At 39.3% G+C, this 23,368-nt stretch overlaps 1 protein-coding gene across 1 annotated transcript; it reads left to right on the forward strand.

Annotated features, from left to right (window-relative positions):
- Positions 1-12,450: 12,450 nt before the first annotated feature.
- LOC148513896 (olfactory receptor 10A7-like) lies at positions 12,451-20,688 on the forward strand. The gene is made up of 2 exons (XM_088481317.1): positions 12,451-12,525; positions 19,765-20,688. The coding sequence occupies exons 1-2, from the start codon at positions 12,451-12,453 to the stop codon at positions 20,686-20,688; spliced, it is 999 nt and encodes a 332-aa protein (XP_088337443.1).
- The last annotated feature ends 2,680 nt before the right edge of the window (positions 20,689-23,368 follow it).

Below are 23,368 nucleotides of genomic sequence, written 5' to 3' on the forward strand. Positions count from 1 at the left end.
CTTCTGGCACTGGCAATTTGTGAGTGCAACAGGGAATCCTTTTGTAGGATCCACAGGATGCTGATTGTCTGAGAAATAAGGAGAAACATCCTAATTGGTAGTAGTTGAGTCACATGGGCAAAACCAAGATGGCCGCACCCATGGGCTGGAGGGCAGCATTTCCAGGATGTGAGTATTGGAGCTGGAGCAGTCAGCAGGAGCTGGCATGGAAGTGGGGGACCCACACCAGAGGGAGAAGACAAAGCTGCACATTGTGGGAGCCGGGAGACACCATGGGTCAGTGCCTGCAAAGGTTAGTGATGGAGTCTGATCCTGGGGTCTCTGTTGCGGGCTATGACACTACAACAGTACAACACATACCACACAATCCTATTAGAATGCAGCCAGTATTCACATTCATATGCATCCCAGGCTGCATCATTGTTCCAAACACATGGTTCAATGCGGAGAGGTGCAAGAGCACAAGGAACGTGTCCATCTTTGATTCCACAATGCCCCACACATCTAACCATATCTTCTTCATCGGATACATCTAAAGTTACAGCAACAATATATATATATATATATATATATATATATATATCTGATACTGTTACTACAGCCAGCCATCCAGATATGAACGAATATGGTACAACATCAAGAGCTGGCCCTAGGCATAGGTATTCTAAACAAATGCCTAGGGCATCTGAAATGTCTAGGGGCATTCCATGGCTCTGCAGTTCTTCCCCCTGCTGCTACTGCAATTGAAGCTTAGCTTCGATCGGACAGCGCAGCAGTCAACCTGTTAGGTGACAGCCAGAGCCAAGTCAGAATGAGCTTCTGCATAGAAGCTCATTCTGGCTTCACAACCATGTGACTGGCTGGGGTGGAGTATATATTTAATGTGATATATATTATATATTTTGGATCCTGGCATGAGTATCCCAACTGCCGCCATTCTGAAGGTAAGTATTGGCAGTTCTGAGAGGGTTAGGCCCTAGAGGGAAAGTTATGGTTAAGCATCAGGGAGGGAGAGTTAGGTTTAGGGTCAGGGAGGTGAAGTTTAAGCTTAGGCACTAGGCGGAAGGTTAGATTTTAGGCATCTGGGAGGAAGTGTTAGTTTTAGGGAATGGAGAGGGGGAGGATAGGCTTAGGCACTAGGGGAGGAGGTAAGGTTTAGGCACTGGGGAGGGAGGGTTAGAGTAGGGGTTATGGTTAGTGCTAGCATACTTACTGATTGGTGTTGAGGTTCTAACTGCTGGGATGCTGCTGTCGGGATTCTAACCAGCAGCATCCCGGCCACTAGCAATAAATACCCCACCTATTATATATAATGTGTATATAATATATATATATATATATATATATATATAGAGAGAGAGAGAGAGAGAGAGAGAGAGAGAGATAGATATCATCTGGCATCTGTGTATAAACACCCGGTGGTCAGAATCCTGACCCTAGCATTCCGACAGGGTTAGCATACAGACACTTTTTGGTCAGTATTCTAACCCTCCCCCGCTCCCTCCCCTAACCCTCCCTTTTTGGTGCCTAACCCTAACCTTCCCCCCTAGTGCCTAAACCTTACCTCACCACCTAGTTCCAGAACCTAACCTTCCTCTACTTGCATCTTAAACCTAACCCGCACCCCTTAGTGCATAAACCTAACCCTAACCCTCCCCCCAACATTGCTACTTACCCTTGGTATCCCAACAGTCGGGATTTCAGCATTGGGATTCTGGCACTTGTAATGTAGACATTGGCTTCCCAATGCAATGATGCCGACATATCTCGTACACACGATATGTCCGTGAACAAGTTATTCACAGACATATCACGTTGGCTGTGCAGCACAGCTGTTGGCAGATATATCTACTCATCGTGCTGTGTGTACAGGCAATCAGCAAACCACCCTTAAGCTGCATACACACTTGTTCTCCATGAGCGATATTGTTAAGTGTTTCACCTGCACTGCTGGGCTCAATGTCATTAATAACATTGAACATACACACTAAATGATATCGTTACCAATATTGCTCAGTGATGGCACCCTTCCTCATCTGGTACTTGCAGAACCTGACAATATCGTCAGGTTGCCCTGCAAGTACTGGCAATGAAAGACATTGTTAATGATCCGCAGCAGTGTGCATAGCTAATGATGCCTTGCATACAAACTGGATGATATTGAACGTGAAGAACAATATCATTATTGTTCGTATCATCCAACTTATCATCAAGTATGTATGCGGCATTATACTTGCTGCAGATGCTGACGGGGAGGGGGTTGCTATGTGTTCATTTTTCAGTGCATATGAACAACCATAATCTACAGATATATCTGTCAGGTTTGTATCCACTTTAAGATTGGTGGTGGGATTATCTGCTAGGGAACACCAGCCAAAATCTTGGCTAGGGCACCAAATTGGCTAGGGCCAGCCCTGACATCATCACATAATAATCATTACTCTTAAAGCTAGTCAAACCATAAACTTGTGATATATGAATAGACAAAGAATCCACTATAAATCACTATACTGTAGGTACACAAAACTCAACAGAACTACAATATACAGTTAATAATATTCAAACTCCTACAATATTTCTACAATCTATCGCATAAGCACAATATCCTTTAACCATTAAAGCAAAGCCCATGTGAGCCTTCTATTTCACATATAAATCTATGTAATCCAAGTTCCATTATCTGGCCATGTGTGGGTTAAGATAAAGTGATATTTATCCATCGAGAGAAAGAGCCATCTTCTAAATGCAGGTGTTTCTGAATCCATGATGTCTGAGTGAGAGATGATAATATTGAGCTTCTGTCCCTCACCTGTGGGTGTGACTATCAAAGGAAATGTCCAGAACCTTTGTTTCAGATATCCTAAGTGTGTGTTTGGCTCTGGGAGTGTGTGTTAGAAAACAGGCCTTGGACAGTTCTGTTGATAAGGTAATTAAACTGTGCAAACACTCTGTGTACAACTATACTATACTATGTGGCAAAGATTGAAATAAGGGAATATAACTAATATGTATATATATAATTATGACTAATAAGTAGTCAAAAACAGTGTTTTAAATAATTACACTTTAACAGCTTCCCCTGGTCCCATGTAGAACTACTCTGTTTTCATGATCTAACAGCTACAATTCCATGTTTGAGTCTCTTTAGCTCCTATTGTCTTACCATTGCCTTCTCTCTCTAGACTTCAAGCTTTCATGACCATGGACTATCTTTACACTTAATGCTTTTACCTCTTCAATCAATCTGGTCTGTAGTTATTCTGTTTTATATGCAACTGTAATTTTGTATATTTTGTTACTTTTGACTAGGGGTGTGCACCGGCCACTTTTCGTGTTTTGTGTTTTGGTGTTGGATCTGGATCTTACTTCGTGTTTTGGATCTGGATTGGTTTTGCCAAAACCACCGTTCCGTGTTTTGGGTCTGGGTTTTGTGTTCTGGATCTTTATTTTTTTTTAAAAAAGCTTAAAAACAGCTAAAATCACAGAATTTGTGTGTTTTTCTGCTCCTATGCTATTATTAACCTCAATAACCTTAATCTCCACTCATTTCCAGTCTATTATGAACACCTCACACCTCACAATAGTGTTTGTATGCCCAAAAGGTTGCACCGAGGTAGCTGGATGACTATGCTAAGTGACACGAGTGGGCGGCACAAACACGTGGTCCATCTAGGAGTGACACTGCAGTGGCAGACAGGATGGCAGTTTGAAAAACTAGGCCCCAAACAGTACATAATGCAAAGAAAAAAAAGAGGTGCAAGATGGATTTGTCCTTGGGCCCTTCCACCCACCCTTATGTTGAATAAACAAGACATGCACACTTTAACAAACCAATAATTTCAGCGCCAGGGTCTGCCACACGACTGTGGCTGAAATGATTGGTTCGTTTGGGCCTCCACAAAACAAGCTGGCAATTAATCTGTCCCTGCACAAACTGGCTCTACGGAGGCAAGATGTCGTCCTCATCCTCCTCATCCACCGATTCCTCACCCTCTTCAGTGTTGTGTACATCCTCATCCTCACAGAGAATTAATTTGTCCCCACTGGAATCCACCACCACAGGTCCCTCTGTACGTTCTGGAGGCTGGTCTCCCTGGAAGAGTTGGTAATTCATTTTTATGAACATCATCTTCTCCACATTTTGTGGAAGCAACCTCCTACGCCTTTTGCTGACAAGGTTCCTGGCTGCACTAAACACTCTTTTGGAGTACACACTGGAGGGGGGCAACTCAGGTAAAATAGAGCCAGTTTGTACAGGGGCCTCCAAATTACCTCTTTTTCCTGCCAGTACATGTACGGACTGTCTGACATGCCTACTTGGATGCTGTCACCGATGTAATCATTTAGCAGACATATGCACCCTTGTCGCTGCTGCTTTGAGGATGCAGGTGCGGCTACAGTGCACACAATTCACAAAGACAGAAAAAAATATATATTTGGAGCGCACTTTGAGGGTTACACCACCCTTTAACAGACAGACCCACGCTTGTCACTGCTGCTTTGAGGATGCAGGTGCGGCTACTGCGCATACATTTCACACACAAACACAGAAAAAAAGAAGATTATTTTATTTTGTTTGGAGCACACTTTGGGGGTTACACCCCCCTTTAACAGACAGACGCACACTTGTAGCTGCTGCTTTGAGGATGCAGGTGCGGCTACAGCCCACACAATTCACAAACACAGAAAAAAAAGAAGAATTTTTTTATTGTTTGTGGAGTGCACTTTGAGGGTTACACCACCCTTTAACAGACAGATGCACGCTTGTCGCTGCTGCTTTGAGGATGCAGGCGTGGCTACAGCCCACACAATTCACAAAGACATTAAAAAAAAGAATAATTTCATTGTTTGTGGAGTGCACTTTGAGGGTTACACCACCCTTTAACAGACAGATGCACGCTTGTCGCTGCTGCTTTGAGGATGCAGGCGTGGCTACAGCCCACACAATTCACAAAGACATTAAAAAAAAGAATTATTTCATTGTTTGTGGAGCGCACTTTGAGGGTTACACCACCCTTTAACAGACAGATGCACGCTTGTCACTGCAGCTTTGAAGACAGTATCATATGCAGTGACAGTACACTTGTCAGAAATTGTTGGCACATCCTTCAGTCCGGACCAGATGTCTAAACCGGCCCTTGACTTATGACACAGGCGCACACTTGGCACTGCTACTGTGTTGATGCACGTGTGGCTACATCGCACACAAGTCACAAACACAGAAAAAAAATAGTTTTTTATTTTTTGGAGCACTTTGGGGGTTACACCACCCTTTAACAGACTTATGGGACACAGGCGCATGCTTGGCGCTGCTCCTTTGTTGATGCACGTGCAGCTACAGTGCACACAATTCACAAATACAGAAAAAAAAAGAATTTTTCATTTTTTGTGGAGCGCACTTTGATGGTTACACCACCCTTTAACAGACAGATGCACGCTTGTCGCTGCTGCTTTGAGAATGCAGGTGCAGCTACTGCGCATACATTTCACACACAAACACAGAAAAAAAGAAGATTATTTTATTTTGGTTGGAGCGCACTTTGGGGGTTACATCACCCTTTAACAGATAGACGCATGCTTGTCGCTGCTGCTTTGAGGATGCAGTTGCGGCTACAGCCCACACATTTCACAAAAACAGGAAAAAGAAGAAGAATTTTTTATTTTTTGTGGAGCGCTCCTTGGGGGTTACACCACCCTTTAACAGACAGACGCATGCTTGTCGCTGCTGCTTTGAGGATGCAGGTGGAATATAGACGGGATTTGGAACCGGGGACACACTACCACCATCAATTGTCTAAATCCCACTGCACTAATGGCGGATACCGGACGCATGTCTAACACCAACATAGCAGTCAAGGCCTCAGTTATACGTTTTGCTTCAGGATGACTGCTTTCGTACTTCATCCTCCTCGCTAAGGACTGTTGGAGGGTCAATTGTTTAGTAAAAGTAGTGGTGTTCCTACTTCCTCTCTGGGATAATGAACAACTCCCAGCAGCTGCAACAGCACTATGAGGAAATGGTTCTTGATCTTTCAATATTTTATTTTTATCGGAGAAAGTTTGGTCCTCCATTTATGTTATATTGATATATACATGCGGCTAAGGCGCACACAAACACAGAGAATATTTTTTTATTTTTGTTGGAGACTAGTGCACTTTGTGGGTTACACCACCCATTAAGAAATGAGCCAGCCGGCCCTTTATTTATGGGACACAGGCGCATGCTTGGCGCGGCTCCTTTGTTGATACACGTGCAGCCACAGTGCACACAATTCACAAACACAGAAAATATTTTTTTATTTTGTTTGGAGTGCTCTTTGGGGGTTACAGCACCCTTTAACGGACAAGCCAGCCAGCCCTTTACTTATGGGACACAGGCGCACGCTTGGCACTACTTTGTTGATGCACGTGCGGCTACAGTGCACACAATTCACAAACACAGAAAATATATATATTTTTTTGGAGTGTACTTTGGGGGTTACAGCACCCTTTAACGGACAAGTCAGCCGGTCCTTACTAATGGGACACAGGCGCACGCTTGGCGCTGCTCCTTTGTTGATGCACGTGCAGCCACAGTGCACACAATTCACAAACACAGAAAATATTTTTTATTTTGTTTGGAGTGCACTTTGGGGGTTACAGCACCCTTTAACGGTCAAGCCAGCAGGCCCTTTACTTATGACACAGGTGCACACTTGGCACTACTTTGTTGATGCACGTGCGCCTACTGTGCACACAATTCACAAACACAGAATTTTTTTTTGCTCTTGGGGGGAGCACCACTGATGGACAGAGCACCCCCTGGACAACACTACAGCACCCCTTTAGGACTGGGACACTGCACAGGACATTTGGAGTGGACACAGCCCCTATTGGCAACTGACTGCACAACACAGTCCAGCCAGCCCCTATGGACTTTGGAGGAGTGGACACTGCCCATATGGACAACAGCAGCACAGCGCAGCACAACACAGCACAACACTACACTACACTACACTACACAGCCCAGCCAGCCCTAACTCCCACCCTCCCTCTTCACTGTCCACAGCCGAGTGAGAAAATGGCGCCGACGCGGGTACCTTATATAGGATCCAAAACCCGCTAGACCCGGAAGGCGGGATGATGATGTTTTGCCTTGATTTCAGTTCCGAGTCAGGTGGGAAAAGTCGAGCCTGACTCGGATCGGCCTCGGATCGGGGGGGCTCGGGGGGGGGTTCGGATTTCAGAAATCCGAACCCGCTCACCCCTACTTTTGACTTTCTGGTGCTATAGAGTTTTGTAGAAAAATTCAAATGATGATGATGATTATTATTATTTGTACTGCTAACAGTAACTGCAAATAAATAATTAAAAAAGAATTGTGATTAACCACAAGTATTAAAGAATACACATTGCTCGTCAAAAGTTTTAGAACACCCACTTTTTTCCATTTTTAATTGAAATTTATTTTAATAACTCAATGTTATCTCAAATTTGAGCATACAGTAGAACTCTTAAACAATTAAAGACAAGAATAAAATCATAGAATACTTTTGTTTTAACAAATTGTAATCAACATTTTTATTTCATCAAAGTACTATAGACAGCTTTTGCAGATGTAACAACTATGGTGGAAATCTAATATTGTACGAAAAGTTTCTCCCAAAACTTTTGATGCAAACAAAATCCCACTTGTAATAATAATAATAATAATAATAATAATAATAATAATAATAATAATAATAATAATAATAATAATAATGTTATTTATATAGCATGTTTCTCCTAATAGGACTCAGTGCTTTACACTTGCCTTTAAAACATAAAATATAAAACAAGCTTAACAAGGGACATTTGTGAAATGCTTGGGTGAACAGGAAAGTCTTGAGTCTGATTTTGAAGTAATCTAGAGTGGAGGCTTCTCGAAATGTGCAGGGAAGCGATTTTCATAGAGTCGGAGATACAAAGCTGAAATCTCAACCCCCAAATGAATTCCAGGAGATCCTTCATACTGTTAATAGTTGTTTGTCAACAGTTGTTTGTCAACAGTTTGCAGTATTTGATTGGGGCAGTAAGGAATTTGAAGCTACTTCAGGTACCTTGGGCACTGGTCATGTAGGGCTTTGAAAGTCAGTAAGCCAATCTTGAAACTGATTCACCACCTTACAGGCAACCAGAATATGAAGTAGAGAATGGGTGTCATGTGGCTGGAATGAGGCTGGTTGGTTAATAGCCTAGCAGCTGCATTTTGTACCATCTGCAAGTGGTGCAATTATGTTGCTGGGAGACCAACATAGATTATTATTATTATTATTATTATTATTATTATTATTATTATTATCATTTATTTATATGGCGCCACAAGTGTTCCGCAGTGCCTTTCAAAGTCCATAAATGAATAGTTTGATTTACAATGTGGTGTTTGTATATTCTCCCTGTGCTTGCGTGGGTTTCCTCCGGGTACTCCAGTTTCCTCCCACACTCAAAAAATATACTGGTAGGTTAATTGGCTCCCCAACAACATTGACCATAGTGTGTATGTGTGTGAGCATGTGGCAGGTAATATAGAGTATAAGCTCCACTGGGGCAGGGACTGATGTGAATGGTAAGATATTCTCTGTAAAGCGCTGCGGAATATGTGTGCGCTATATAAATAACTGGTAATAATAATAATAATAATAATAATAATAATAATTTACAATGACTTACAGTACAGTAGAATACAATACATTACAGGACATGGATAATATACTTTGCTACATTTGCAACCATAACACCCAGATAAGCAACAATGCAAAGCAACCAAGTGTTAGGTGCCCTGGTAGAGAGTAAGAAATAGATGAAGGTAGAGTAAGTAGAAGCACAAGAGGGTCAAGGAGGGCCCTGCTCATAGAAGCTTACATTCTAAGGGATGGCATTGCAGTAGTCTAGGCATAATGATATAAATGCATGTATGACTCTGGGCAGATTTTCTGAGGGAATTATGTGCTTGATTCTGGCTATGTTCCTCAGATGAAAGAATGAGGATTTGATTGTGCCTGATATCTGATGTTTAAGTGTCAAGCCACTATCCAGGACAACACCAGATAACACACATGTTCAGTGTTTTGTAGTTCTGAACCCCCAATCATTATTCCTGTTACTTTGCCATGCTGTATCCATCTCCTATGAACTATCATCATAACCTCAGTTTTTTCACAGTTCAGTCACAGTCAACTAGCATTCATTCACTCCTCGAGCTCAGCTAGACAGTCACTTAGGGTTGGTATTAGGTTTTCAGTACCTGGAGAATAGGACAGGTACATTTGTATATCATCTGCATAGCAGTGATAGCCCAGGTCATGACATATGATTATTTCACCAAGTGATAGCATGTATAATGCAAATAGCATTAGAGATAGTACAGAACACTATGGGACAAAACATGGAAGTGGCACTGGTGATGAAGAGTTTACTCTAAAAGCAACTCTGTGACCTGCTGGTGAGAAATTATTTGAAACAGCTATGGACTGTACCATGCACTCTACAGAAAGTCACTCAAATAGAATCCCATGGTCCACAGTATCAAATGCTACAGAGAGATTCAACTTTTTTTTGCTTCGTTGGTCTAACTTTTACTTTCCTTTTTTCTAGAGCCAGGAAAAAAAACAGTATTATTTAAGAGTGTGTTTGGGAGTATAAATTGGGTTCCAGATCCTTGACGGATCATACAGTAAAAAAGGCAAGGTTATTCAAATTATTTAGGTAAAATAAGGAATTTGTCTTTATTATTTCATTAATGGGCACTTTGAAGTAAAGAAAACTCAAGAAGTGTTCTCTATATCTATATAACAGGAGGGTTAAAATGAGGTCTTCCAGTAAATTTGTGGCAATCAGCATTGGTCAATATTAAATAAATAAATATTAAATATATAATATATATTATATATAATAGTAAATATTTTTACAATAATAAAGCTTAGCATTGCCATCCCATACCTCCTCCTAGGTGCATAGCCCCTTGCTAATAATGGGTGATTATGGAACGTTATATAATACATTTAATTTAACTAGCACCTTTGACCAGTCTTAATTCCATCAAGTGCCACTTATTCTTATTTATTTATTTTTCATTCCTGAACCCAAATTCCTTTAATTTGATTTCTACAGGACATAAAAATGAAATGTATATTCTAAATTCTAGTCTTATGAAAATATGTCAACTACAATTTTACTCCCACTATTATGTCTTTACTAATAATATTGCATAATGTAAAAGGGCTTGGTAGATCTAAAAAAGAGAGAAAAATATTGTCCTCACAAAGTAATTATGAATGATTTAATAATCCATCAGACAAACACATACAGAATGTCCCAACATCTCAACCTGACTTCAATACAAATTCTACTCAACAACTTTACATGCATGAAAAGCTCAACAAAGAATATATTGGGTACCTACTTTATTTGTTAGATACAATATATTTGGAACCATAGAAGTTGATAAAAACCAACAAGATGGATATCAAGTTTTATTTGTTAAACTTAGAAAACGTATTTGCACCCAGATAAATAAATATGCCACTAAACAAGATCCCCAGAGATGTTTTTCTAAATTAGGGGAAAAACTATCACTAATTAGAAGTACAGATGTATGTTAATCCCTTGTTTTGAATTTGGTTCTATTTCATTGTCATGTTTTGGTTTTGGCAAAATTACCCTCTTTTGTTATGGTTTTGGATCTGTATTTTTTATAAAAAATGTTAAAAATAGCTAAAATCATGCAATTTGGACCTGGTTTTGTTCCTACAGTATTACTAACCTCCATAACACACATTTTTCAGTAATTTCCTGTCTATTTTGACTACATCACTGCTCACAATATTGTTCACCAATATGATCAAAGGCTGGCTGGCTAAACAAAGCAACAGAGCAACAGCACAAACACATAGCATCTCTTGTCATTTAAAAAAAAATCTGTACTACTAAGTTGATTGTATGTGCAAAACATGAGACATTTTCAAATTCACACAGTTATAATGCTCTCACAATATTTGTTCTGTTATCAGCAATGACAAATCCTGAGGAGAGACCTAGCAAGGTAAGCCATTTTTGCTATGACATCTCTTAGCTTTTCTAATGACACTGGTATGCCTCTTTGTGAAGCCAGTGATACAGAGAGTACCTGTGAATGAGCTGGCATTGTGTGTTAGATGCTGCTGAAGGAGATAAACCCACCCAGTGGGCTGTCATAGTCATGTAATCTTTAGTTTGACCACTACCACTTGTCCACATATCTGTGGTTAAGTGGATTGTAGGTACAAAGGCATTTTTTTATGCCAAAAAATATTTATTTTCAATGTCCTGGTACAGGTGAGAAATATGGAATTAAGATTGAATTTGATAGCTTGGACCCAGGACCTCAATTAACTGTTTAAAATCACATGCATTGATGGTGGATATTGGATGCAGATCTAATGCTGGCATAGCCATCATGACTTCAGTGTTCTGCCGTGCAACTGGATAGCAGTTTTTATACTTGCTTCATCTTTCAAAGGATTGTTTAACAGTAAATTGTCTTTCAAAGGATTGTTTAACAGTCAATTGTTTTTTGTAATTACTAGTAGTCTTCTTGATCCCCTTCTTGGATGAAGATTCACCCCAAATAGCAGCAGGCCTAGTGTTCAAGGATCCTTCTCAGTAATACTTGATAAGGAGTCAGTCAGCCTTAGCAAATTGGATGCAGGACTACCTCCAATAATTAATGAGGAGATTGCACGTCTGGCATATAGCTGAGAGAAGGTAAATAGCTGATGCTGGACTGCTTGATATTATTTTAGCAGAATCTGAAAAAACTTTACAAAAGGTAGATGGCCAGACAATTTTTGTCAGGATTTGGTTAAAATAATTCCATGTATAAGAGGTGGCTTTTTTGGTCTTATGACCAGGCATGATATTTGCATTTTCGATTAAAGTAAAGATGAATAATAATAATAATAATAATGTCTCTGAACCATTAAAACACATGAAGCAACATTGAATCAAAAAACTAAAAATAACATACACAATTTACAAAAACACTTCTAAAAAGAAACCATAAAAATAAATAAAAAACGAAAAGATGCCAAATTTCACTTAAAGGGCCCTAGCAACCCATTTTCATGGTTCAAATAGATTGTCTATCCAGCACCAGCGATAAATAAATCTACCACTTATGAGTTGCGCCAAAATGCTGAAATTTGTGGCTTTAGGAGTGGTCGGTCATTTTTTTGTTAAAAGGTAAAGTGGGTGCTGTAAGTTGTCTCTCTTATTGGATATTCTTCTGTACTTTAAACATTTGTATTACTTTTTCTATTGTTTCATTATTTTTCTGTTGTGTCTGTTTTTATATTTGAGTGCCCCTGGTGTGCTAGCGTGGAGTAGAGTATTACATTTCTAGAAGGTTTTATTTTTTTTCAGTATTTGTCTTGTCTGTATTGTGCTAATACAGAGATGAAGATGAAAGGTAGATTAGAGGAGGATAGAAACCCAGAGTTAGGTACTAATTTACAGAAGGTGGAAAAAGAGGTAATGGGAACAGCCAGCCATCAAAAACAAAGTCTGGCAGAAATGTTTAATTATATTATGATGAGACACATTGACAGAAGCACCACCCTAGAAAAAGTCTCCATCCGGTGCAAGATAAAGTACAGATGAGGAGGTACCAGGTAAATGCATACATTTTAAATGTTGATGCAGTAATAATTGTCATATTATTTTTTGCAATTTTAATAATTATTACAGCTGTAAGGCCGGAAATCATTCAGTCATGCCTGCTTTCTCACTCTCAACAGTGGTGCAATCATTATGTGCAACTCCTGAGGAACCAGCTGGTGAATGCCTCATATTTAAATTTTTATTTAAAGGGTTTGCTAGCATTTTCTTTATAAGACACACTTTAGCTGCTATCACAATCTCCTACTATTTAATTTATTTATCAATGATTATGATCAATGATTATGATAAATACCCTTTAATTTTGTAAACCAAATTTCTTTCTTAATGTGTTTACAGTGTTTGTTTCATATAAAGTCTTTGTTTTAAGCAATGTAACCCGTTTAAACTGCAAGGCTCTTAAGTATTTTATTTATTTATTTTTGGTGTTTTTTGCTTTGTTATACAATTTTTTTTGTCTCACAGCGATTTTTTTTTAAAGAATTCTTGTTTTTTGTAAATTTAGAAAAAAAGAAAAGATAAAATAATATGCTTGCAACATACTTATCCTTCTTTATCTCTAACATAATGCCCTGTTATAGTGGGAGATGATCAGACACAAAATCCACATGCTGTCCCTGGAGAAAAACAAGGGAAAGACTTAATCAGTCTTCACTTATTCTCAATAACCCCACCTGCATCTTATTTGCAAGGAAACCATACTGCTCCCACCTGTGCTCATTTCCAGAGATCCAGCAGTGGACATGGTGGTCATTGCCTATTTTAAAAAGAACTTAAGTAGACCTTAACACCATGCAAAATTATTATTAGACAGATAGGGAGACAAAATATGATTTTTAACATGACAGAATAAAGAGGATGACCAGAGCTATAGAGGCCCAAACTACATCTTATATTAGAATGCAATTTCCCAAACAAATGATACTGTATTAGAGAATGAAGGAATTACAGTATATTGCTTCATTTCCTGGCCAAATCTTAACTCATCTGGCTGAAGGCCACACAACATCTGCCAGCAGCAGTCACCAACAAGTCTGGCCCCCCCAAATCTGTAAAGACATAACCTCTGCACCAGAGGTGACTATTCATGGGATCACCCTAAAGACCCCTTCCAGGCCTCATATACTTAAAGGAGAAAATACAATTGGTTTAGTTGCTGGACTTCCTTATGTTTTTGTCAGGTTTTAGGGAATATAAACACAATGTGCTATTTCTTCTTTACTTTTATTTGAAATGTTGCTTTCATTTAGGAGATATTTAAGAAATTATAACAATTCAGTTCCTCTTGTTTATGAATAATATGTTTTGGAGTAATTTGGTTTGCTTTGTCTTTCAAAATTTAATCACCTGTGTTGAAAGCAGCACATATAAACAAAACACCAAGGTAAGCTTATAAAGAGTCATAAAACAAAATCCAAACATTAAGGGCAACTATACTTACATGTGAAGTAGTTGTTAATCAAAGACTGTCTCGCCTGTTTCCCAATATCTGTGTTCAGAGAGTCTCCTAACAGTAACAAGAGCCCTTCCTGCTCACTGTCTATTGCACAATCTAATGTATCTGGTAGCTTTAAGGCCAGATTCTGCAACAGATCATCCTGACTTCAGCTATTGTATCATGTAACAACAATCATTATATTCATTTTTGCATCAGAAATCACCTGAAAATGTATTGACTACTAAATACATGATGCCTATTTATGAATAGCACTGACCTGTGCCTGGATGCTGACTGCCAAATATGATTATATAGATCCCAGAACATGCCTATGAAGTTATAGAAGGCTAAAAGACCCTTCACTCAAGCCACTGTGACTTAAAGGAACCTCTGCAAAAAAATAAGAGAAAGCAGCAGCTTATGCAGACCTAATACTGATATTGACCTTGTATTGTCTTACTGAAGATGATCCTGGATGAGATCATAAAGGTTCCTTTAGTTATTATGATAGAAACACATCATTCATGTTCAACAACACCATAAAAAACCTACCTGCCTAGGTACTGTGGTACATCATTAAGCTGCTAATGTTCCTCTGCTTCTTACTTCTAGCTCATTCTATTTAGTTGGTGGAGTGCAGCTTATCTCATGTTTGTGGTGAGCAAAGAGACTCATACAAACACTAAGGGCCAAATGTAATAGGGTGAGAGTTTAGAAAATGTGAGAGTTTAGCAGTAACCTCTCACATTGGTTGAGTTTTATCTGCAAAATGAGAAAATATCTTGATGAGAGTTTTTTAGTATAACAACATGAAAGTTTGCTCTGTTGCTTTGTTCTCGGACTCTATTACATTGGCCAAGTTTAAAAAGTGAGAAAACTCACATTTTCTAAACTCTATCCCTATTACATTTGGCCCATTATTGGCTACAGCCACAGTATTACATAAGCAGACAGTGTCAGATATGGGGCAGCAAAGTGAAGGGAGTTCCTGGGCCATAATGGGAGGTGGCTAGCAGTGCAGGTGTGTCAGTGAAAGCAGCTGTGTCTCCAAATGCACAGCTACAGAGGCCATAGTCAGCCAGGGAAACTGCACCAGCCATATTGTTGGTGCAAGTATAGATGGCGAGCGCGATAATAGTGTCTAAGGAATTACCGGCTTTGATACTGTGCAGAGATGCTGAAAGTGGATGTATCAGTCCTTGTTCATTTAGACACAGGTTACTAAACCAGGTGAAGGCTGGTACTAGCATTTGCAAATTACTGCAGCCAAGACTCTGGCAGAAGATGCAAGAGAAGATGCAGCAGCATTCTCTCCTGAATCAGGACCATTAAATACATAGCTCTCTGATTATCTCCTGTCCAGGGATGGTGCTAGGTTTGCAAGCTTCACTCTGCCACCCCTGCTCCCCCAGTGTTCTATCCATTTGTTCACTGACCTCAGGCCATCCTTTCATCTTGTGCTGTGCTCCTCCATTCCTCATCTGTGTCTGCTCTGCCTCCACTGGCAAATGGGGGCTAGGGGTCTGGGCGCTGCTCCATCCTGGTGACAATCTCTGTGTGAGGGGGAGCCTGGCAGCTCATCCTACCAGTAATCCGGTCCTGACAGCACCACGTAAAAGAAAAATGTTTCTGAGAGACATCTTTCTTTTGTTAGGTAGACTCACCGGCACCCCCGCCAGAGCGCGGCGCCCCTAGGCAGCTGCCCAAAGCTGACTAATGGTAGCGCCAGCCCTGCTCTTGTCAGTTTTCATAAAAACCCAAATACCAGGTTCAAAATCACTTAGCAATATGAATATGTAATACTCTATAATGATAAATTTGGTCATCTGGATTACCTTTAGACAATAGACAGAAAAAGGTGATACATAAACCACCAATAGAAGCGCAAATTGTTATGTACTGAAGACCATATATAAAAGAAAATAATTTATTGGCTAAATAAACAAGTAATATTAGTGAACATCTAATGCAACAATAGACATACATGTTGTAAAACATACAATCAATTGTAAAAGTGTGGACTCAAAATTTGATCACCAGTATGTTCAGTGACTTATAATAGAGATATATAGTACATAAAGGTTGGGCTGGCCAAACCAATTTGTCTCTATTTGCCTCCGCAGATAAAAGTTGATTGGAACAGTTTTTCTTTGGTGTATAAAATCAACACCTAGTAAATATGAGGTTTCTATACTTGTCATTACAAAAACATTGGTTGTTTCCTAAAGGCTGGCCTCTTATTCATTGCCTGCTTGAAACTCCTGAATAGACCAAACTGTCAATGGTAAATATACCCCTTAGTTCCAAATCAGCATCTCTTCCACCAGATTTACTGTACCTGTAAAAAATCAGAAAACCTAAGCTAGTTTGATTATTAAAGGTATTGTAAAAATGATCCCACACCATGGCTCCCTCCTTCCTCACTATCTACCCCATCTGTGTTGCCTCTGTCTGTCTGCCGCTCCCCTTTAGAATGTAAGCTCGCACGAGCATGACCCTCGTCCCTCATGTGCTTCCCCTATCCCTACTTATAGTATAATTTACTCCTAACTCCCCAATTGGCACCCAACATTTGGTTGCTGATGCCCTGCTGCTTGTGTTATACAGCAATGTATATAAACCTTATCCTTGTCCTGCATTGTTTTCTATTACTATTAACTGTTTTTCTTGTGTGTTCATTTATGTACTGTGTAAGGTGCTGCGGAACCTTTGTGGCGCCATATAAATAAAGGATGATAATAATAATAATAATAATAATAATAATAATAATAATAATAATAATAATAATATAGCTATTTCCAATCTTGTTCTTCCAATAATAATATATATTTTAAAAAATCACGTTTGCTTATTATCAAATATTTTTTATTTAAAAAAAAAAGTTTTTTTAGGTTTAAGTATAACTATTTTAGGCCAAAGGGATACAAACTGTTAGCTCCTATTTAATGTCAAATATAAATCGTTATCACAGAACATAGAATATACATCTCATTTCTCTGAGGAAACTCCCTACTCCACCTGACTACTCTCCTCTAACTTTGAATCTTTCATCCCCTCTTCATGTCCATTCTTATCTCAAACTTTCTCCTGCATTCTAAACTGTAAGATCTCACAAGGGCCTCTAATCCCCTTATGTCTGCAATTCTTTTATAACAAAATTTTTGTCTTTATGTTGTATTTTGCATTATTTCATTATTGACTGTCTGGTTCAGCTGAGTTTGTGGTGCCCTACAAGTAAACAATGGTGATGGTGTACATTGAATGTGACTTGCAAGTTCTGTACTGATAAATGAATTACAGACCTTAGGAAGGTAGTGAACTACATGATACCATTCCATGTTGTCCAAATATTCCAATGGTTAGAATAGAAAATTTCCATTCAATCTTTAATTATATTTCTGGCTTAGCTGTCTACCTTCTAGATGGGATCTCACTTTTACTTGTGATCTAGTCAGGAAAGAGTGATACACACATTATATTTCCTTATGTGAGCACAGCTGACACCCTCATCTCCACAGTCAGACCCGCAATCCTCTTTTTCCATGGAGTCAGGTCAGGTACCATCCCTTCCTATCTTTATATTACTATTGCATAGTAGGTGAATCCATTACCATAGATCAGGGTTAGCCAACCTCGGTCCTTGAGAGCTACTAACAGTTCACATATCCCAGACCACCCAGCTGGTGCACAGGTTTTTTACTCACTAAAACATTTGAAAATATCCACAGGTGGAGCTAATTATTTGTCTGGTGATTGTCAGAGGAGACCTGGAAAACATGGACTGTTGATAGTTCTGAGGATCAGGGTTGTCTACCCCTGCTCCCTTCATTGCTATCTGACACTAATTTAAGATGTCAATCATATGCAGCTGCAGTTGTCTCTAGAACTGTAATTATATAACAACACTCATTGTCAGGATTATTTGTTAAGTTGATCTGGTATAAATGTTCCAACTACAAGCAAGATTGTTTGCTATACTGTTTCATTGTCCATATTAAATGATATCATATATTTACTTTATTTCTGCTGTTTTTCATTTGCACTCATCAGCTCATTAATTAACTTCTCTTCACACATGTTTATTTTCAAGGACTCGAACTGTGGCACTGACAGCAGATGTAATACTACAGTACCTTCTTTCAGCTTTGGGAATGCACATGAATATACCTCTCTCATCTACTATTCGCTGTCTTTATGGCACACGGCAGACAGCAGAAGGGACCTAGTATACTTAGTCACTTTATCTTCTTAACTTATACGTTTGTACCTTAGACTAAAAATCTGATTATTAATAAGACCAAACAATGAATAAAACTAATATATGTTAAATATTTCCAATTGCATAAGTTCCTATAGGAACACAACATATGTTGGTAGACTCATATGACAGAACCATCGAATGGTCTAAATGTACAGTATATGCTATGTGTATAAGGACTGCATGATACTACACTTTATAGGTGTTAATTATAGACTGATGAAATTATGTTTGCATGCATATGAGTTGTATTTGATATAATTATTGCCCTGGAATATGGTTCAATGGGTTGGGTGTGGGATTCTGGCAGTCAAAATCCTGATGCCCAAAGGTAAGTACACCTACACTAACCCCTAACCCTCCCTCCCCACTGCCTAACCCCAACCCTTCCCTCCCGCAGTCTAATACCTCTTTTCCACCAAAAACATGGGTCCAATCAGGGTTTTCAGACATAGTTCCAACCTAGGTCAGATACCATTTACACAGCACCTTTGATCTGGGTAATTCTCAGGTCAGCCCCATTCACACTGAACCTGGGTCTGCCCTGCTTAACTTGTGAGGTAATAAGAAGTGGGAGATGACTGCTCCACAACAATCAATCAGCTCATCTTAGGCATGACCCAGGTCAAATAACCTGGGTAGCGCCATGTACACTGCACCATTACCCATGTCTATCCTGGGTCTAATCCTGGTAGCTACCTGGGTTGGACTGCTAGGTCACTTGACCCAGGTAATATTTCAGGGACCCTTTTACACTGAGCTGTGACCCAGGTAGACCCAGCAATAACCCAGGTTTTTGCTCTGGTGTAAAAGAGGTATAACTCTAATCCTCCCTCTAGTGCATAACCATAAATCAAACCCAAAGCCTAACCCTAACCCTCATACATACCTGCTAGGATCAAAGGTGACAAGATGCTGCTGCCAATATTCTCACCCCTGAAGCCTGACATAATTACAGCTGCCCGGAGTGTCTTGAAGATGCTCCAGGCACTTCTGCAGCTTCAGGTGCTGGTGGCCTCGCCCCCTTTTGCACTACATCATGTCACGTACAAGGGGGCAGGGCCAGCACAGGGCACTCAGGGCCCTATTTACAGCTCTGCCTTCATAGCTTATATCTGCTACATTAGGAAATGGTCTTAAACCTGGCTTTATATAATTTTATGTGAAAATCTACTTACTGTATTCTATAACTGGCTGTATTCTATAACTGTATAGGTTTGAATATTTGTTAATTATTCTTTTAGTCTAAGAAAAGGGTTCCAAGTCTCCTTACTCTATTTTAGCAGGTGAAGATAGACACAATTAATACAACTATAGACAATACTTGTCTTCTGTCTTTGCGCTGCAGTTTGTTTAATATATAACTAAAACAATAATATTATTATCTCATATTCAGGGTTCCTGTGGACCAAACAATAGAAAAGTGTTAGAGCTGGTTCTCCTGAAGTTTGAAAATACCCATGAAATGAATACTTTTATACTTGCTATATTTCTCACACTTTATCTCACTGTCCTAATTGGAAACACACTTATTGTTAGCTTGATAATGACTAGTCCAAGGCTCCATTCACCAATGTACTTCTATTTTTGTAATTTATCTGTATGTGAGATCATGTTCACCTCTGTAGTAATGCCAAAAATGCTCTATATTGTGTGGGGTGGTAGTGGATCAATGTCCTTATATGCTTGTATTGCTCAGTTCTACTTTGGAATATCAACTGGAAGTGCTGAATGTCTTCTCCTCACAGTTATGGCCATCTGCAACCCTTTGAGATATTCCTCCATTATGAACATGAGAACTCATAATCACCTAGCAGTGAGGGCTTGGCTCTTTGCATTTATAGTGATGTTAATCTTTATGATGACAATGTGCAATTTACAGTTCTATGGCTTAAACACTTTGGATTATTTATTTTGTGATCTAGCTACAATTTTACAATTGTCTTCTACAGATACCTCCATGGTGAAAGTGGGAGCCTTAATAATAACCATTACTCTTTGTATCTTCCCATTTGTGTTGATCATTCTTAGCTACGTGTCCATATTTTGGACCATTCTTTACATTTCCATAGAAACAATTAGACAGAAAATGTTCTCCACTTGCAGCTCACATCTCGCATCTGTCTGCATGTACTTTTGGTCATTATTTATAATATATTTGGTACCTTCTCAACAGAACTCACTAAAGCTAAACAAGATCCTCTCTATATTATACACAATTGGGATTCCACTACTTAATACTATAATCTACAGCCTTAGAAATCAGGAAATGAAGGCCTGCCTTAAATCTTATGTTCCACAAGTACAAAGAAAGCAATAATAAAAGGTTAAATTGCATGTACAGCAGCATCAAAAAGTAATAACCCCTTCAACTGCTAATGCTGAAATTGGCTTTCTAAGCACTGCAGGGTTTCAAAATGGGGGAAATTTACATAAAAGTCCCTATAGTTGCTCTTGCTTGGACCCGGGTGATAGGGCACGATGACATCATCACATCAAGTCTGCAATGCCATCTTCACATACTGCCCCTTCCAGCATATTTTTTTACAGCCAAGAAATAGGTTAGAGAGAAATAAAAGTGCTCTGTCTCCCATATCCTGGAACTCACATACTTAGGGATACCCTCATTTGAAAATGTTTTGACCTCTGATTATTTACTGGTGACCATGTGTGATCCCCAGAGGACACTAATCCTCTGAACAAATCATTATGAAGTCCTGAATTGGAAGACTTTCTCTCCCATCCTATCCCATTCTGTCTTCAATAAACTCAGGGTATCCCTGATTGGAAAGATGTGTACAACACCAAGGAATTCCTGAAATGTTATTCATTTTAGCTGGGAATAGGGCCTGAATATGAAGAGCACATCATGCCAATGTGACCTTCAGTGGAGCAATGTGCTTCTACTACACCTGCTTTTAAGTTGCACTATGCATGTGTCCTGATTGTCTGCTCACAGAGTAGCTGTACTGCTAAGGATCTCTGAAATGTATTAGAGATGTATTGGGGGTTCCTAGTCAGTGACAATAGGTAGCTCTTCGGAAGTACAGAGATGTTGCATTGTATGGGAGTGTTACAGGTGTGTTGCTGAAAGTGCTTCTCCACTCAGACACTTCATTACTCACATCTGAGGCAATACACAGATGGAGAATCTGCACCTACAGGAGCATAGGACTGATGCAAGTTTCAATTGTTCAAACAATGGGTGCATTTAAAGACACACCAATTGTTATTGAACATCTAAAAATGCTCAAAGTGGGCATCTCAGTCCTTGCACATTAGGACACATGAAAAGACTTGGCTTTTACACTGTAACATAGCATTTTGCATGCAGATACACCCACAGTCGCACACAGAATATAGGCATGCTGCATATCATTTTAATCAGCAGCTGCTGTGCATTCTATTCACATTACTGTGAGAAAAAGACACATTTGAAGGGAAAAAGTCCCATATAAAGAAGCTCAGTGCTACCGAGTCACATGGTGCTCACAAGTTATGTGTAATGTGACTATAATAGTAGCACATGGAGGATAGATGTATGGGGACTCATCAGTATGTGCACTGTACATTCTAGAAACCTCTCAGAGCAGAGGTCCCCAAACGCAGTCCTCAACGAACCCTAACAGTCCAGGTTTTAGTGATATTCATGCTTGACCAAAGGTGATTTAATTAGTACTTCAGTCAATTTTATTTAACCACTTTTGCTCAAACATGGATATCTCTAAAACCTGGACTGTTGGGATGCCTTGAGGACCACGGTTGGGACCCTCTGCTCTCAGAGGCATTCCCTGATTAAGTTTGATTTAACACAGATGAAACATATATATCATCACTGATAAAATTATCAAACTGGACAACTCTCTGTCTGCTGAAAGTAATAGTAAATGTATCAACAGAAAAGTCTGGTCAGGGCAACTACTGTTATATGAGTGTTTAGGTCTTGTAGCTGTGCTAATTTACATCTACACAGACCCTGGGGGAACAAAGGTCAGTCATTTTTAGCCTGGGAAGGGTGGGGGGCTGCTGAGGGAGAGGTGGCTATGGAACCATAAGAGGAAGCTACTCCTGCTGGACTGGGTTCACTCTTCAAGGACTAACTGAGAGCTTAGAGTGCATCCCCATTGTGGTCCCTGGTGGTCTCCCTCCATACACAGATTCCCTAAGATGTCAGCATAAGACAATTTAGGATTCTAATTCTTTCTCATTTTCTTATACCTGCATCATTCTTTGCATTTATATATGTATGTCTTTTTTATTCACCTGTTTTTCCTTGTAATTTAACCCTGGAGAAATTTTCTAAATAAGTCCTACAACTTTATCAGCGTTATCTTTGAGCTCTAATGAATTAACATGCCTGGGGAGGCACATGCTATATTTGTGTAATAATTATTAGTTTAAGTGAGATTTAAGTTTCTGGTGAATGCAAGGTGTCATCATGAGAGTTAATTTAATACAGATGAAACACATAGAGATCATCAATGATACCATTATTAAACTGGACATCTCTCTGTCTGCTGAAAGCAGAAGTAAATGTATCAACAGAAAAGTCTGGTCAGGGCAACTACTGTGTGGTGATTACCTTGAAAAAAGCTCTTGTGATCTAAGAGTGTTGAGGAGGAATTGGAATGACCCAAACAAGACCAATAGGGAATACAGTTGAATATTTTGTGAGTAACTAATTCAGTCACCAAGAAGCCAGCTTGCTGAAAGTGTTTACACATTTTGTTATTTTGCACATGGGTTTTAGGAACTCATTTTATTCAGATTAAATACATTAATTGTCTTCCAAAATGCTAAGAATTAACAAATTTGTGATTAGAAAAAAATAAATAAAAGAAAATCATGGTCAATATCCCAAATAAATTTCCTCAAAATTTACACTAATTATTGTCTCTCTTCCCAATAAAAAGAAGAATATCTTCTATGATTGCATATCCAAAATATACCAAATGCTGCATGTTTTCTAGGAAGAAACTTCAATACAAGTATTGGCTTAA

The sequence above is a fragment of the Taudactylus pleione genome, unplaced genomic scaffold (genome assembly GCF_031769625.1).
Source record: "Taudactylus pleione unplaced genomic scaffold, aTauple2 ptg000268l, whole genome shotgun sequence".
NCBI classification, from domain to species: Eukaryota; Metazoa; Chordata; class Amphibia; order Anura; family Myobatrachidae; genus Taudactylus; species Taudactylus pleione.

Excerpts from the sequence above, each read along its gene's own strand:
- LOC148513896 (XM_088481317.1), top strand. The coding sequence starts at position 12,451 with ATGAAGATGAAAGGTAGATTAGAGGAGGATAGAAACCCAGAGTTAGGT. Across the intron at positions 12,526-19,764 it reads TACAGAAGGTGGAAAAAGAG|GGTTCCTGTGGACCAAACAA; the intron begins GTAATGGGAACA and ends TCTCATATTCAG.